Source organism: Bos indicus x Bos taurus, chromosome 11 (assembly GCF_003369695.1).
Source record: "Bos indicus x Bos taurus breed Angus x Brahman F1 hybrid chromosome 11, Bos_hybrid_MaternalHap_v2.0, whole genome shotgun sequence".
NCBI classification, from domain to species: domain Eukaryota; kingdom Metazoa; phylum Chordata; class Mammalia; order Artiodactyla; family Bovidae; genus Bos; species Bos indicus x Bos taurus.
In genome coordinates, this window is record NC_040086.1 from 104,918,963 (window position 1) to 104,934,485 (window position 15,523).

The window sequence follows — 15,523 nt, forward strand, 5'->3', positions numbered from 1 at the left end:
GAGAGACCCGGTTTTGGAGGTGTCTGCTGCTCCGGGCTTCTGCAGGAACCACCCCATGTCAGAAGCCCTAACAGCAGGAATGGGGTGGAAGGAGGGGAGAGCCCTGGGGGTGAGCGTCTGATGTTCACCACCCACGTGTCCACACAGAGGACGGGGTCTTCCTCGAGAGAAGTCCCTCCTGACTTTGTTGCTCAGAATCCGAGTTGTCGGCAGGTTTACCCAGGCGCTGAGTTTAGTTTTTCTTTTTAATTCCTGTTGCTATTTCGGCTCTGCTGGGTCTCCCTTGCTGCACACCGGCTTCTCTGGTGGCGGCGAGCGGGGTCTCCCCTTGGTCACAGAGCTCAGGATCCTTGCTCCAGCGGCCCCTCCTGCCGTGGAGCTGGGCTCCAGGCGTACCGGCTCAGGCACTGCAGCTCCGGGCTTAGATGCTCCGTGGAGCGTGGGATCCTCCTGAACCAGGGGCCCAGCCCTTGTGCCCTGCACTGGCAGGCAGATTCTTAACCACGAGACCGCCAGGGACGCCGCAGATACTCAGTTTAAATACCAGCACTTTATCTGCTCATGTAAAAAGCACTGCCACCTTGACCCCACCCCTTCCTCAAAATTAATGTTAGGGCCGGTGTAGACGGGGAGAAACAGCAACCAAGCCCACCCTCGCTGTCTGCAGACCACCTCCAGGGCAGCACCAGGCAAGGCTGCCGGGGAGGGAAACACATTATTTCTATTTTGAATCTTTGAGATCTCTGGTATTTTGTGTGCTGGACAGGGATTTGTCTTCCCAACATCAACATATTTTACTATGTACTGGAAACCATTTATTCTAATTAACTGTAAATAAAAGGTGAAATATCACTGAAGAAAAACAGGGAAACAAATGAAAACAGACTTCTAGAGTAAGAAGTTCCTAGTTTTAGGCCGACTCAGCAGCTAAATTAAGCGATGAGCAAAGTGCTGTGAAACTGTCAACGTTTCATTTAAGAGTGGAGCAGAGAGGCCCGATACAGCATCTCGTGACTGGAGACAGGGTTCCTCTATGGCCGTGCAGTTAATGTAATGATCAGTGGAAACTGGTGTTTGTTATCCTAAGTGTTTCGATCGCCTTTCCCGTAACTGCTCTGATTGGATTTACGATTTTGAAAGATCTCAGCACCACGGTCAGAAGAGTGATGGGTGTGATTTTCTTCCCATTTTTCAACCAGCCATTCCATATGCTGTTACCCCGGGCAGAAGGCACGGTCTTGTGCCGAAAGATTAGCCTGTCGATCCAAACTCTTTTCCCTTCCCCCAGCACATAAAGACTGCAGTATGGTCTGTGGTTGCAGAGTCAGACACGACTGAGTGACTAAAAGGATAAATTTCATGATCATCACTGGAGTTCCTGCATGACTCGTGCAAACACTAGGAAGTCAGGGCGGGTCTATGGGGTCCGACGCTGATGACCTCGTCCCTCCCAGGACCCTCCCCCCTCCACCACCAAGGCGGGGGCCCAGGGCCTGCGACAGGGCAGCCCCTCGGGGCCCTAATTCCCCATCCACAGAGGGAGGTGGAGTAAGACCTGCTGCAGGCACGAGCGTCGATGAGGCAAGGCCGTCGAAGCCCTTTGAAGACCGTGAGACAGCACACGGGTGGGGGACGCGTGGCCAACAGCGTCTGCAGGGGCCCAGCCCCAGGAGGGCGTGGGGACTGGGAGCCTGCGCCAGAGGCAGTGGGTGACTTCTCAGGAAGACGGGTGTGTGTGTGATACAGAAGGTATTTCTGTCGTCCACCTTTCCAGACATTTATTCAACGTACAAGAGTCTAACTTCCCATTAACTCATTAGCAACTGGTACAGGAATACTGGTGAGCGGCTGTGAGGATTAATGAAAGCACTTCACTGCCTGATTCTGATGCTGGAACTAACTCGCTGAAGCTCACCGGCCCACTTGGCACCTGCTGTGTTTGCGGACGTCGGCTCGACATGCCGGCCCAGCCTGGGCCCTGACCGTTGCACGCTGTCCCGCCCCGGAGTGCACTGCTCACGGTCAAGGCTGCGGGGCAGACGGTCCCGGGGCCTGACGGCCACGGCCACCCTGAGGACTCCGTGTTCCTGGCCAGCGCAGAGGAGGCGGTGCTTCTCTTCTGTTGAGTTTCAAAACTGGACTGATGATGCGTCCTTTTTTATCCCCCCTTTTGTATTTCAAGAGAGGTAGAATGCAGAAGCATTCTGAGTGTCTTGACACTTCTAGTGATAAGCTGTGAAAAATGCATTTTCAGTTTGATGCCTGGAGCCTGTGCTGGCTTTCCAGCAAAGGAAAAGGACACGACCTATCAGTAGATCCTGGCTCCAGCCTCAGCTTTGTATCACTTCTATTAAAGGGACGGATTTTCTCTAGAAACCGTTTCCATCGCAAACGGAAGCTTAAGAATGTTGCTGGAATGTTTACTTTTGCTTCACAAACTTTTTAATGAAGAGATAACTGGCCACGGTATTTCATTTCCTCCCAAATTAATACATGAGTAAAAACTTTCTTTGGATAAAAACCTCGGTAAACAAGCAGCGTCAACAGCCTCTAACCATTTCGTCTCTCCAGTCCCAACACCTCCCAGGGTTCCTGCAGTGAGCGGTCACAAGGGAAGCGGGACTGATGTCTGGAACATACGTTCTGTCGGAGAAAACGGTTTTAACGTTTAGTTACGCGGCTGCTTCGGGTCTTACTTCTGGCGGGGTTGTTCGCAGAGCTTCCAGTTGTGCTGCGTGGGCTCCGGGGTTGGGGCACGCCGGAGAGAACCCGAGTCCCCTGCACTGCAAAGCGGACTCTTAACGCCTGGACCACCAGGGAAGCCCCCGAAAATGCTAACTGAGGACGGTCTAAATCATGGTAAATGTTGACTGAGAAGTGACTACATAGATAGGAATCCACTTACGTAGCTACCGCTCAGAGGCTCAGTCGTGTCCATCTCTGCAGCCCCATGGACCCTGGCCCGCCAGGCTCCCGTCCGTGGGGTTTCTCAAGCAAGAATCCTTTTTCTCCTCCTGCGGATCTTCCCAACGCAGGGATCAAACCCGCATCTCTCACACCTCCCGCGTTGGCAGGATTTTTTACCACTGAGCCCCACCTGGGAAGCCTCATGTGGTTATCACCCCCAACGGCCTTCCCCGGATGAACACAAGCAGGGAGCCCCCTCGCACACATCGCCCCTCAGCAACGAGCGGCACTCGCCAGCCTTCTTTCTGCCTCCACCTGGGCCTTGTTCATGGCCAGGGAGTGCTCAGGGTCACTCCAAGCCTGGCCTGGGCTCTCCCAGTCCCACCTGGAGCCTTCCCTGCTCCAGGGTGCCCCTGCTCCCTCACCGGCTCTCGTCCATACCCTGGGCAGGGGGTCCAGCCCTCCCCCCGCGGCCCAGCAGGCTACTTGAGAACAGAAAACCCCCACAATGTGTCATAAGCATAAAAACAAAGATGCATCCAGATTAGGATGCAGGTGGAGCGCTGCAGGCCTTCCCAGCATCCAGGCCGAGCTCGGGGTCTCAGGATGCCCAGCGCCCTGCGCCCGGGTTACAGATGAGTCAGGAAGTGAGGCCGTGGCAAGAGTTTTAATGGAAAGTCAAGCCATCAGCTCTTTTTCGTCTCAGGCGTAAAACAGAGAAAGCAGAGCATCGCCGCCCCGTCTGCCTGCTTATCTAGAAAGGAAAAGTGTTTTCGGGAAAAGTGGCCAAGTGCGTCCCTTAACGCCTGGGCGAACCATCGAGGACTAGGGTGGACAGCCGTCCAGAGGAGCCGGGAGGCCCCTCAGTCACAGATGGACGGCCTGCAGACCCTGTAGCTGGGGTGGAAGTTGAGCCGGTCATAGGAGGTGATGTAGTTGTCAGGACCTGTTACAATGCTCTTCTCCATGTAGACATTGAGCGTGTTGTTCTGGAACATTCCGCCCACTGCAACTTGTCTAGAAAACTTACACGAATTTGGATAAAACACCTTCTGGAAGTGAGAAGGGGACACGGGTTAGTGGCACGTGGTGGCACTCGAGCAATCGGTCATCAGGCGCCTGTGAAAGGAAAATAAGGATTTGGGAGAAAACACTGTTCCTAAAACTAGAAAACAGAGAGGCCGGGGCGGGGCGGGGCGGGGTGGGGGAGCAGGTTTGCAGGATGGCCTCGTTTGCCCCTGGACTTTCCTGGTGACTCGGTCGGTAAAGAATGTACCTGCGATGAAGGAGACCCAGGTTCAACCCCTGGGTCGGGAGGATCCCCTGGAGGAGGGAATGGAGACTCACTCCAGTGTTCTTGCCTGGAGGATCCCACGGACAGAGGAGCCTGGTGGGCTGCAGTCCATGGGTCACAAGAGTCGGACATGACTGGGCGACTGAACCACCAGCACTGCCCCGGTTTATGCCTAACGCCAGGGAGTCATGACGAATGGCGCCTCCCTCCGCCGCTATGGGGGCTGTAACAGCCAGGCGAGGCAGTGCCATCCCAGGTCTGGCTACAGGGCGTCAGGCCGAAGCCATTCCCAGCTCTGCTTCTGCCGTCTGTGCAGCCAGGGCAAGTCAATGCGCCTCTCTGAACCTGAGCTTTCTACGGAAGAGAAGTGGCCTGAGTAGGTTTCAGCCTTGACAGGGAATCAGAATCTTTTGCAGAACCTTAGAACCATTCTGAGGGCCCCAGCGCACCTGCAGAGGGGGCTCAGGAGGGGCTGCCCTTGCGGGGCGGGGTTGCCGTTTGGACACGGGGGTGCTGCCGGTGTGTGCGGGCACCCAGGGGCGGTGGTCATTTCAGCAACCCAGCGTCGCCAGGTGACCTGGGCGCCTCTGACGGAAGGGGCCTGGACCACTGCGGGACAGGTGGCCCATTCTAGAGTGCCCCTGTGTCAAGAAGCCCCCCTGATATTCTGTCTCCTCGACAGGAAGCAAATGCAAAGAAAAATGGCCTTCGGTGTATTCTGGAGGGTTTTTTAGATGTTTTGTTGGCCTGGTGTGTGTGTGTGTTTGTTTTTGGTGTTTCGTGTTTTGTTCTGCTTTGCTGGTTTGTGGGCCATGCTGTGCAGCTTGCTGGACCTCAGTTCCGTGACCAGGGATCGAATTTTCGACCCCTGCGATGGAATCATGGAGTCCTAACCACTCGGCCTCCAGGGCATCCCCGGGCACTTATTTTTCAGAGCAGCAGCTCCCACTTGCCTCCCTGCAGCACACAGCTGCCGTGGTGTGTGTGTCTCACAGCGCAGCGTGTAGAGTGACTGAGCCAGTGTGGGCGGGTTCTCATTAACCAAGTCCACACCACACACTCAGGTCCACTTTTCGAGCTGTACGTTCTGGGTTGTAACAACTGAATAAGGAACGACCTGAATCCACCATTACGGTGTCAGGAAGAATAGTTCCCTTCAGTCTATGTTTTAAAGTGCAAAACACGCATTTTTATTTTCTGTTCCCACATGGGAAGGAAACAGTCCTGCTCGATGAGCCCAGCAGCCACACTCAGGCCAGAAACTGGAAACCAGGCTCCTGATAGAGCAGGTGGACAATAAGCAGGAAAGCTCCTGCTAAACCTGCCTCGTGAGAAGCCCATGTTTCAGGCCCCACTGCCTCCGCCTCGTAAGACCTATGCACGAAAGCAAAGCGTCCGGGCCTGTGTTAGTGAGCATGGGGGCCCTTTGCATGGAAACACCTGATACCTTGGCTTTGGGAGCATGACCTTTAGTGCTCTGGAAACTTTGTAGGTAAACAATCTCTTTTTTGTTAAGAGCTGTACTCCCTCACGTGAAATAAGTAAAGAAGCGATTATCCAGCTCTTTTTAAATGAGGAGTATCTAGGGGCTCAGTGGTAGAGAACCCGCCTGCCAGTGCAGGAGATGTGGGTGCGCTCTCTGGTCCAGAAAGACCCCACACACCTCAGAGCAATTGAGCCCATGATCCACAACTACTGAGCCTGTGTCTAGAGTCCGGGGCCGCAACTGCTGAAGCCCGTGCGCCTAGAGCCTGTGCTCTGCGTCGAGGGGCCACCGCCCTGAGCAGCCCGTGCTCACCCCAGCTAGAGAAAAGCCCACGCAGCAACAAGGATCCAGCAGAGTTTAAGTCAAAAACATAAACCACGATTTGCTTTAAAAATGAGGGATATTTTGGAAGAAAACCAACGTGGCCCCCCAGGCGGGTGGTCCACTGTCTGGGGTACCCATGGGTGGCTCACACCAGCCCACTGGCCCTTCTCCTAGACGCAGCAGGGCCGTCGGAGGACTCGAGGAGGCCCCCTGCCATGTGAAGTCAATCAAAAAGGACTCAACTTCCCCAAAGGTGCACGGACCCCAGTCCTTTTGGAACCTGAGCTTTCACCACCAGTGCTGCCTCTTAGGGTCACAGGTTAGGTATTACTCCAAAATGAAAGTAGTCCTTCATTTATCTGCCTCAAAACCTACTGCCTATAAGAGTTGGCTCGTCGTACGAATGAATGGGGCCAGTGCATTGGGATGTTGTAAACCAGTCTACAGGCTTCCCCATTGGCTTAGCTGGTAAAGAAGCCGCCAACCAATGCAGGGGACACAAAAGACCCAGGTTGGATCTCTGGGTTGGAAAGATCCCCTGGAGGAGGAAATGACAACCCGCTCCAGGATATTCCTGCAAGCAAAATTCCAAGGACAGAAGAGCCTGGCAGGCTACAGTCAATGGGGTCCCAAAGAGCTGGACACAACTGAGCAAGCACATACACGCAAGCAAGCCCACCATGCCCCTTTCCCAGCCTTTAAAACGTGTTTGCTAAATTCATTCACTCATTTTTTCTACCCTGTCCTGTTCTAAAAAGATGTGAGGTGATCCCTTTCCATTTGTGATGTTGGAACTCCGGACACACACGCACGCACCCCCCTCCAGAGCCTTTCCTTGCTTCCTCCTTACCGGCATCTCGTGCACAGTGGGGGCTCTGCTACCATAAGCTTGGTTACTGGTCCTGTACACTGAGGGGGGCTCCTTGGTCCTGGCAGATGAAAAGAACACTTTATTTTCCACTCATTTGTTCTAAGTCTGCCCAAGCCACAGCTTTACCGTATTAGGTTGACAGAGCTTTGCAGGCATGCAATGCAGCCGTGAACCTGGGCTCCTTGGGGTGCAGGGTTGGCCTTCCAGGCAGGTTCATTCAGCCTCCCTTGACCCCTCTGCTGACCTCTGCCAAAGCCGTAAAGAACTCCCAGGTGGAAAGTGCTGGCCCTCAGCCCCAGCAAGACCTGGCCCATGCTGTCATTCCTGGGGGGGTGTCCAGACCTGGGGGGCCGGGGGTGTGGTGCCCCTCCACTTCTGAGCCTCCAGGAGAAAATGTTCCTGCTGTCTCCAGCCCTGATATCAGCTGGTGGTACAGCCGTGTAACTGAGGGGCTGTGGGCTCCGACACCCCAGCTCTGCCTCATACTAACTATGGGCAAGAGCATATCTTTCTACCTCCCAGTCTCATTTCCCAGCTGGGAAATGAAGATGCTAACAGAGCCGATCCCGGGGGCTTGTAGAGGGGCTAAGTGGGGGTCAGGAAAGGCACTCAGCCTGTCTTAGAGCCCGCAGGGCGCGCGCCCCTCAGCAGCCCGGTGATGAGCGCATCGCCCGCGCATCTCCAGCAGACCACCCTCTCCTCCTCTCGGACAGGACAGCAGGCTGGCCTCGCCCTAGGGGGTGTGGCCGCGATGTGCCCGCGCGCTGACGCCCCTCGGGGCACGCCCCGCCCACGGCCCGGGCGGGAGGCCCGCTGCCTCCACCTGCCCCTCCAGGGTCCCGTGATGGTGTCCGCTGACCTCGCTTTCGACTCTGGGGTCAGGCTGGGGCCTGTGGGCTGAGCCGAGCGCAGGCCCAGCTGGGCACCTGGCTGCCCGCCGGACCAGGAGCACTGGTCTTTCCTCCTTGCACGCAAGGCAGACCCTGAGCGGACTCCCGGGTGCTCACCTGTAGCCCCGAAACCAGGCCGGGTTGTTGAACCTGGCCGGCAGGTCCTCGCTCACGCGGTACCAGTCGCTGGTTTTCTCCGGCGGGGGCCCGGCCTTGGGCTCCTCTGGCTCCGCGCACGCTTTGGGGTCCTCCTCCGACATCCCGCCTCGGTCGCCCCGCGCTCTGGGGGCACGGAAGGAGCGGGCGGCGGCGCGGCGTCCTGTTACTAAGCGACGGCCCGGCCACCCGATGCGCGGGCGGGGTCCTTAAAGGCGCCGCAACCCCCGGGCGGGAGCCACCCACCCCCGCCCCCGCCGGCGGGTTGGGCAGAAGTCCGAGTTCTAGAACCTTCCTTGGCAAGCCCCGAGGCCCTGGCCTGGCTGTGAGAATAAGGGATCACTTGCTGGGGCCGCAGTCCGGAGGCCCCTGTGCTCTGAAGCCACCGGCGCGAACGCACGCTACGTTTCCCCAAAAGCGGGGCGGGTCTCGGGGCACCGAAGACCCCGGCCCGGGTTCATCAGTGGGGCTCGGTGCTCCGAGGCCGCTCTGCTGCGGGGACCCGGCGCTCACCGCGCGGGCAGGGCTGCGCCGTGACCCCCGCACTCCGCCTGCAGACTCGCCGGTACGCTGCGTCTAAGGCTGGACAGCACACTGGACTGACCTGATGGAGCCCTTCTAAGCCACATATTGCTGTAACAACTGGCCGGACGGGAGCGCGGCCCCCCTGCCCGGCGGGTACCCCCGGACTGCGTGGGGCTCCTCGGCCGCCCGGCCCCGTGCAAGGAGGCGGCGAGGACGCCGGGACGGGGGACGGGGCGGGGAGACGGGCCTCCAGGCCCCGCGCCCGACCGGACCACGGGCCCTGGACGCCACGCCCTCCCTGCGGCTCTGCCCGGGCGGGCCCGGGGTACGGCTCCCTGGGGACCGCGCGCTCGGACTCTGGGCGGCCGGCGGGGCGCGCCGGGCTTCCGGACGAGGCGGCGGCGGCGGCGCAGTGGTACCTCCGGGTCTGCGGGCGGCGCTGCGGCGGGGGCGGCGCGGGACCCGGCGGGAGGAGGAGCCGCTCCTGCGGCCGCGCCGCCGGGCCCCGTCCTGCGTGCGTGCGTGCGTGCGTCCCTGCGGCCGCCCGTTTCCGAGTCCGTCCGCCCCGGATCCGGGCCATGGCGACTGGCGCGGTGCTGCCCCGGCTGCTTGGAGCGGGTGAGGGGCCCGGGGTGGCGGGAGCGGCGGGGACCCCTCCGGGGCTGGGCGGGCGGGGCGGGGAGCGCGCCCTGAGTCCGCTGTCCGCGCAGGTGTCCGGGCGGCGCCCCGAGGCCGGGCCGCGCAGAGAGGCAGGACGCTGGGGAGCGCTGCGGCCGCCGCCGCCCGCGAGCCCGAGCGCGACAGCGGTAAGTGGGCCCTCGGCCCGGGGGGTCGGGCGCCTGGGTCTTCGTGCGGCCCCGGGGGGCGCGGGCCCGGGCCCGGGCGGGAGAGCCCCACGCGCCGCACGCGCTGCCGAGGTCTCCGAGTCCCCGCCCCGCCGCCGAGCGGGCCAAGGCCGGCCGGCCCCGAACTGCTGCCTTGAGGGAGTTTCTGCGGGCGGCCGTGGGACTACGGGGCCCGCAGACACAGACGTCAGCCGGCTTCCTCTTCTCCGAGTGGGCACCTGGCCGGGTTCACCCGGGAGCGAAGCCATGGTCAGATCCGGTCTCCCCGCCCCGAGCCTCCGCACAAGGCCGCGGGGGCCCCCAGCATCTGCCGCCGCCCTCCGCAGGCCCCAGGCTCTGGGGTGCCGGGACCCAGGGCCTGCATGCTCTCCACCTCCCCGCCCAGATCGCAGCGCCCGGATCCTGAGCGAGCCCCTCAAGCACTCCGACTTCTTTAACGTCAAGGAGCTGTTTTCCGTGCGAAGCCTCTTCAACGCCCGGGTGCATCTGGGCCACAAGGCCGGCTGCCGGCACAGGTGAGATGCCCTGGTGGCCGTGGCTCTGCCAGGGCGCTCGCGCCCCGCCTTGAGGTCCGGGTCCCCCTCTTCAGTTTGTTTTCAGAGAGTGTACCTCCCTTTTCCTCCGCATGGGATCGTAGAGTCCCCGGAAGGGACGGGTGCTTATTCTCAGAATCAGCTTGCTCCTCCTCCCAAAGCCTCCCGTGGGGCTCATGGTCCTCCGCAGGGGCAGGGCGGCTGGTTGTAAGCTCTGTAAGCTGGCGATGGACGGGCGCTGGCAAGGCCACCCTCTTGGGGGGACGTCCCAAGGGCAGGCTGAGGAGCAGTGACTGGCCGTTCTTAAAGGTGGCCCTTGTGAGGGCCTGGTTGAGAGTGGACTGGGGGGGCGCTGCAGAAGTTCAGGGAAGGGGGTGGCCCAGCTGCTTGGGCAGAGCCACAGCAGTGGCTGGGCCTGGGGTGATCAGAGGGGAGCCGAGCAGAGCGGGTGTCTGCGTTCTTCACATTAGAAGCTTGGGTCCCGAGCGGGGTGATGCTTTGGTCACCCCAGGGCAGTGTCAAACAGGTGCCCTCGGAGGAAGCAGCCTGGACCAGGGGCGCCACACCAGGGCCTTCAGAGGACGTGTTGGGCAGAGGGGCGGGGGAGGTCCTGGGCAGGAGCCCGGCGACCCGCACCCCAGAGTCTGGGAGAGGAGGAGGGGCCAGGAAGTGAGAGGGCGTGCTGCTGGGGGTTCTTCCCAGAAGTCTCCCGCGCTGAGGGAGGCTGGGCCTGTGGGGCCTTGGGCGGTGTCTGCAGGGAGGACAGAATCCAGATGGCGGTGAGCAGGAACGTGAACGGGGTGGGAGAAGATGGAACACGAGGGGACAGTCTGGCACCCAGCCCCTCTGTCCAGGCCCGCAGGTCTGGGCCGCAGGGCTCCCCTCCGAGGCCTGGCTGGTTCCTGCTGCAGCCGGCACCCCCGCCCTGCCGGTCCCCCGGCCCTGGGTGGTCTCCACGGTAAAGCCGTAATAACGAGGGCGGCTGCCAGACAGACAGCCCTGGGCAGGACACTGGATGTCAACGTGTGAGCATCCAGACGTCCTTGTTGGGTCCTTTCTGTTAGGGTCGTGGCGAGGTGCAGGTTCAGAGGATAGAGTCGTCTTGCCCGAGGCGTGGACACGGCCTACAGCCCAGCCTGTCCTATTGGTCCAGCCCTCTGACTGCGCCTGGTGGTCACTCCTGGGCCGGGTTCTCACTGTGTCATCACGGGGAAGGCTGCAGATGGTACCGGCCCTGGGGGGTCGGGGGAGGTGGCCCGGGCAGCTCACGCTGGCCGTGTGTCCGGCAGGTTCATGGAGCCATACATCTTCGGGAGCCGCCTTGGCCAGGACATCATTGACCTGGAGCAGACGGCCACGCACCTGCAGCTCGCCCTGAACTTCACGGCCCACGTGGCCTTCCGCGGGGGCATCATCCTGTTCGTGAGCCGTGCCCGGCAGTTCTCACACCTGATCGAGAGCACGGCCCGGAGCTGCGGTGAGTACGCCCACACGCGCTACTTCAAGGGCGGCCTGCTGACCAATGCGCCCCTCCTGCTGGGCGCCCGGGTCCGCCTGCCGGACCTCATCATCTTCCTGCACACGCTCAACAACGTCTTCGAGCCCCACGTGGCCGTGAGGGATGCGGCCAAGATGAGCATCCCCACCGTGGGCATCGTGGACACCAACTGCAACCCCTGCCTCATCACCTACCCCGTCCCCGGCAACGACGACTCGCCCCCGGCCGTGCAGCTCTTCTGCCAGCTCTTCCAGACGGCGGTCACCCGGGCCAAGGAGAAGCGCCGGCAGCTCGAGGCCCTGTACCGGCTGCAGGGCGCCCCGGGCCCCCACCCGGCCGACCCCGCTGCCCCGGGAGCACCTTCCCCTGGAGCGCAGGCCCAGCTGGGCGTGGGCCACTCCCCCTGAGCTGCCCAGCCTCCTCCCAGAGGAAGGAGCAGCCTGTCCCGAGCTGGGAGGGCCTCCAGACCTTCCAGGCTTTGGGCCGCTGCTGCTAGGAACTGCACTCAGCAGTGGCCGCCCGGGGGGCTTACCCGGAAATGGGGCTTGTCCGAAAAAGACCCCTCGGAAAACACTGTGTCCCCGGAGCGTGAGGCCCTTGTTTCCACCCTGAGATGAGCCCGCGTGTTAGGCGCGTCCGCACAGCAGGTCGACCCTTCTCACGACCCAGGTCGGGGTGTGCGGCCACCTGGTTTCAGGGGCTGTTCTGTAACGTGAGGCTGCAGGGTGAGCACCTCAGAGGATCCCGTCTGGGCTGGGCCAGGCTGGGCAAAGCAGACAACATGGTTGCCGCAGAAATAAAGCTTGGGTCCGGGCAGGGTGGGCCCTGGCCCCGCAGTCTATTCTCTGTCGTCTCTCTGCATCGGCGCCCACAGGGCATGCGAGGCCCTGCCGCCCCCGGGTCTCTGAGCCTCAGGTGGACCCATGGCTTGTGGCCGTGGGCTCAGCGGGGCGTGGAGGCCTGGTGACATCCCCACGCCCTGGACAAGCCTCCTCCATGTGGGCGGGGTGGGTGGCCCCTGTTCACAGGGACCTCTTAATGCTCCTCATCAGGGGACCCCCCTGGGCAGCACTTGCGTTCCTGGACGGGGTGTGGGGCTCCCAGGACCCCTGACGCCCCAGGAGCCTGTCTGCTGCCCAGGGTCTGGTGGGGTGGATGGACACACGCCTATCTGGGAGCCACAGCCGCGCACGGGGGCAGCAGGACGCCCCAGGGCCCACTCTGTCTGAGGCGGGTGTGCACAGTGGAGGTCCCGGTGTCTTCTGGAAGGGTCTCCCATTCGGAAGGTGAGGGAGTCGCGTGGCAGCCTGAAAGCAGCTGCTGGCAGGCGCTGCTTTAATTCGGGAGCAGGAGATGGAGACATTCAGAGGCCGCAGACTGAGGGGCCCTGACGGGCTCTCCCACCGCAGAGCGCCTCCGTCAGAGTGCGGGTGCTCGTGCCCGAGCTTGGTGGTAGAGCTCTGCACAGACAGTGTCTCTGCCCGGGGGTGCCAGGCTGCACAGCCAAGGCCCTTGGGGCCAGTGCAACGTGAGGTGGCTCACTGGCCGTAGACAGGCCTCCCCAGGGCAGAGGGTCCCTGCACCCTTCAGAAGCAGGGCATCTAGGGAAGGCGACACGGGGCACGGTGGCAGGGACACTCAGGGTCACGGGCAGCTGAGATGTGGGCCTGGGCCGAGGGGAGCAGCCCAACCGCCCCATTCCCTGGAGGCCCGCACGGCCCCAGGTGCCTCTCCCCTGAGAATCCCCTGGAGCCCGTGTGGGACACAGGCCGGCGAAGATTAGCGGGGACAGTGGGAGTGTCTAGGTTGCCAGCTGTGCCGCCTGCCCTGGGGCGCTGGGAGCCGTGGGCCCGGGTGGTTGCCCTGAGCAGGGGACTCACCTACCATGCGGACATGGGTGAGCTGGACAGTCTAGGCACACAGGCCCGGCAGGGAGGTGTGGAGCCAGGGTGAGGGCCGGCCCGGGCCCTCCCAGGGGGCGTGGCGCAGGCTCCCACCCCGGTTGGGGGTCGGCGTCCCACCAGGCAACACAGCTGGTGGTACTTGTGTCTCCTCACAGCCTCTGCGTACAGAGGCATCCGCCCAGCAGGACGGACCCCAGAGGGGCCGCCTGGAGACAGACCCCGAGAGGCCGGGAGCTCCGAGGCTGACGGTGAAGGCCCTCCCCTCCCGCTGCCCATCAGACCTGCCCTGGCCGGATGGTGTCCTGGGGCCCAGGAGAGCCGAGTCCAGGGGCACCTGGGGCCAGAGTGGGTGAGGCCGGCGCACCGCGCCACCACCTGGGCCACAGAGGCTCGGGCGGGCGTGGGCGCGGAGGGCGGCCAGGCCTGGGGGTCTGGGGCCAGACGCCACCTGGCCCTGCTCCCGGGTCCAGCGCAGACTGCCTCCAGGCCCAGAGCTGACCCAAGGAGCTGGGCTCCTCCTTCACCCCCCGGCGCCATCCACGCCTGGCCCTGGTCGCGTGCCAAGGCGATTCTTCGCATTTCAGGACGTGAGCCCGAGTAGTCTCGCTGTTTGCATTTTGAACTGTCCCGCTTTGTCTAAAAATGAGCCCTGTGTGTAAATGGATCCTCCCCGAAGCTGGATGAGCCCCTCAGGGTGGGGGTGGGCACAGCAGACCCCCTGGAGGAGCCGCTGGAGCACCGGGTGCCCGCCTCCCGGGACAGCAACCCCTCGTAAGTCACCAGCTTCCCACGCACCTACGAGCCTTCCCCCCGCCCGGCAGGTCCTGGACCCGCCTTCTCCCTCCCCCGCCCCCCACAACCCCCTGCCCAGCAGGTCCTGGGCCCGCTGTTCAAGAGGCGAGCGCCCCAGCCCAGCGGCCCAGTGACCAGCTGTGTGGCTTGGGAAAGTCTCTCTACCTCTCTGAGCCGCTCCATACGCGTGGACGGTGCGGCCTCCTGCCTGGCCCTGCGGAAAGGGCTCCCGAGGGACGGGGTGGTTTCCGTTGAGCTTTTCCTCCCCTGTGAAGAAGCTCTCTGCCTCCAGCCCTGGGGCAGAGCCGTCTTCCCACTTGTAAAGGAAGTTCAGGATCCTATCTTGGGGTGCCCTCCGGGGAGCAGCCGGAGCAGGGATCACTGGGGGCTGGCAGAGAGCCCCAGGCCACTCAGGTGTCTGTAAGGTGCTGGTTGGGGTTCATTCATTCAGCAAATCTGTATGCAGCACCGGCTGTGTGCAGCACAGCCGGGCCGGAGCAATGAACAGAGCAGGCGCGGCCCTGCCTGCCCTCCTGCAGTTCCCTTTGGTTGGGGGGGAGGTCAGAGTGGGGGTGGGGGGGCCCAGAGTGGGGCTGGGGGGTGGACAAGAGTGAGTCAGGCTCCCCAGGAAGGGAGAGGTGGTCACCGTGGAGAGAGGGCTTGCTCCAGCTGAGACTGCCTGCCCCTGCTGCTGACCAGGCCTTGGCGTCCAGATGGGTGGGGCGAGCCCAGAAGCCCGTCCCCCAGGGGGTGCCAGGGGAGGGCCGAGAGGAAGGAAAGGCCAGGCCCTGACTCTGCTGCCCGCCCGCCCACCCCCAGTGCTGTCTCCTCCATCCTGGGCACCTGGCTGGACCAGGGCTCGGAGGACTTCTGTCAGCCCCCCGAACCTACCCTGCCTCAGGTGGCTGGTGGCCTACTTGCCGCTCAACATGCCCGGCTCCGACCTGGAGCACCGGGCCCACCTCCTCCTGGCCCAGCTGGAGCATGCGGACCTTGGCAAGGCAGAGCCGGAGGGGGAGGCGGGCTGGGGGACACAGGGGGAGCAGAGATTGGCCTCAGACCGCCCGTGTGGGCACCACCGTCGGGGACCACAATCTGGCGCTTCTGGCACAGGCGGCAGGATGTTCCCCGTCTTTGGAAGGCAGGCTCAGGGACCTCCTGCAGCCTCACCACATCTCAGGATGTGGAACCGCCCCCAGCAGCAGCCCCGACACAACCCGCAGACCTCAATCCGCAGCAGAAGCAGCAGCAGATGAAGCCGCTCCGAGCCGGAGGCGCCCCGTCAGCGTTTGGAGGGACCGTCGAGCAGGAGCACCCAGGGCTGCATCCCGGCAGCGCCTGCTCCCAAGGAGATGCTGACCGCCTGGGACCACCGCCGCGCCCGGAGACCAGTCTACCCGTCGCCCCCACCCCGGACTTTCTTTCCCTTCCCTGTCATTGTCTCTGTTTTTAATTTTACTATTTCGTTTCTTATCGTTTACGGTGTCTTTTGTTTTTG

The 15,523-nt window shown here is 62.3% G+C and overlaps 2 protein-coding genes across 4 annotated transcripts; one reads left to right on the forward strand and one right to left on the reverse strand.

The window, feature by feature from the left end:
* Window positions 1–1,761: 1,761 nt before the first annotated feature.
* Window positions 1,762–8,850, reverse strand: C11H9orf116 (chromosome 11 C9orf116 homolog). 3 transcript variants are annotated; one of them, XM_027556895.1, is made up of 3 exons: window positions 7,890–8,850; window positions 6,862–6,940; window positions 1,762–2,783 (listed from the first exon to the last, which is right to left on the reverse strand). In XM_027556895.1, exons 1-3 carry the CDS (start codon window positions 8,030–8,032, stop codon window positions 2,673–2,675), a joined length of 333 nt encoding a protein of 110 aa, XP_027412696.1. In that variant the 5' UTR covers window positions 8,033–8,850; the 3' UTR covers window positions 1,762–2,672. The 3 variants fall into 3 exon arrangements, with proteins under 3 accessions (XP_027412696.1, XP_027412695.1, XP_027412694.1); XM_027556894.1 differs by having other exon boundaries at window positions 2,420–3,956; window positions 7,890–8,841; XM_027556893.1 differs by having other exon boundaries at window positions 2,420–3,959; window positions 7,890–8,836.
* Window positions 8,851–8,962: 112 nt separating this feature from the next.
* MRPS2 (mitochondrial ribosomal protein S2) lies at window positions 8,963–12,170 on the forward strand. Its single transcript, XM_027556877.1, has 4 exons — window positions 8,963–9,071; window positions 9,164–9,259; window positions 9,684–9,813; window positions 11,121–12,170. Exons 1-4 carry the CDS (start codon window positions 9,032–9,034, stop codon window positions 11,734–11,736), a joined length of 882 nt encoding a protein of 293 aa, XP_027412678.1. The 5' UTR covers window positions 8,963–9,031; the 3' UTR covers window positions 11,737–12,170.
* The last annotated feature ends 3,353 nt before the right edge of the window (window positions 12,171–15,523 follow it).

What these genes read in the sequence shown, in the direction of transcription:
- MRPS2 (XM_027556877.1), top strand. Translation starts at nt 9,032, where the DNA reads ATGGCGACTGGCGCGGTGCTGCCCCGGCTGCTTGGAGCGG. An exon ending in GCCCCGGCTGCTTGGAGCGG is followed by an intron (nt 9,072 to 9,163) that starts GTGAGGGGCCCG and finishes CTGTCCGCGCAG; the next exon opens with GTGTCCGGGCGGCGCCCCGA. An exon ending in CGAGCCCGAGCGCGACAGCG is followed by an intron (nt 9,260 to 9,683) that starts GTAAGTGGGCCC and finishes CTCCCCGCCCAG; the next exon opens with ATCGCAGCGCCCGGATCCTG.
- C11H9orf116 (XM_027556893.1), bottom strand. Translation starts at nt 8,032, where the DNA reads ATGTCGGAGGAGGACCCCAAAGCGTGCGCGGAGCCAGAGGAGCCCAAG. An exon ending in GCCTGGTTTCGGGGCTACAG is followed by an intron (nt 6,941 to 7,889) that starts GTGAGCACCCGG and finishes TTCATCTGCCAG; the next exon opens with GACCAAGGAGCCCCCCTCAG. An exon ending in CCACTGTGCACGAGATGCCG is followed by an intron (nt 3,960 to 6,861) that starts GTAAGGAGGAAG and finishes TCTCACTTCCAG; the next exon opens with AAGGTGTTTTATCCAAATTC.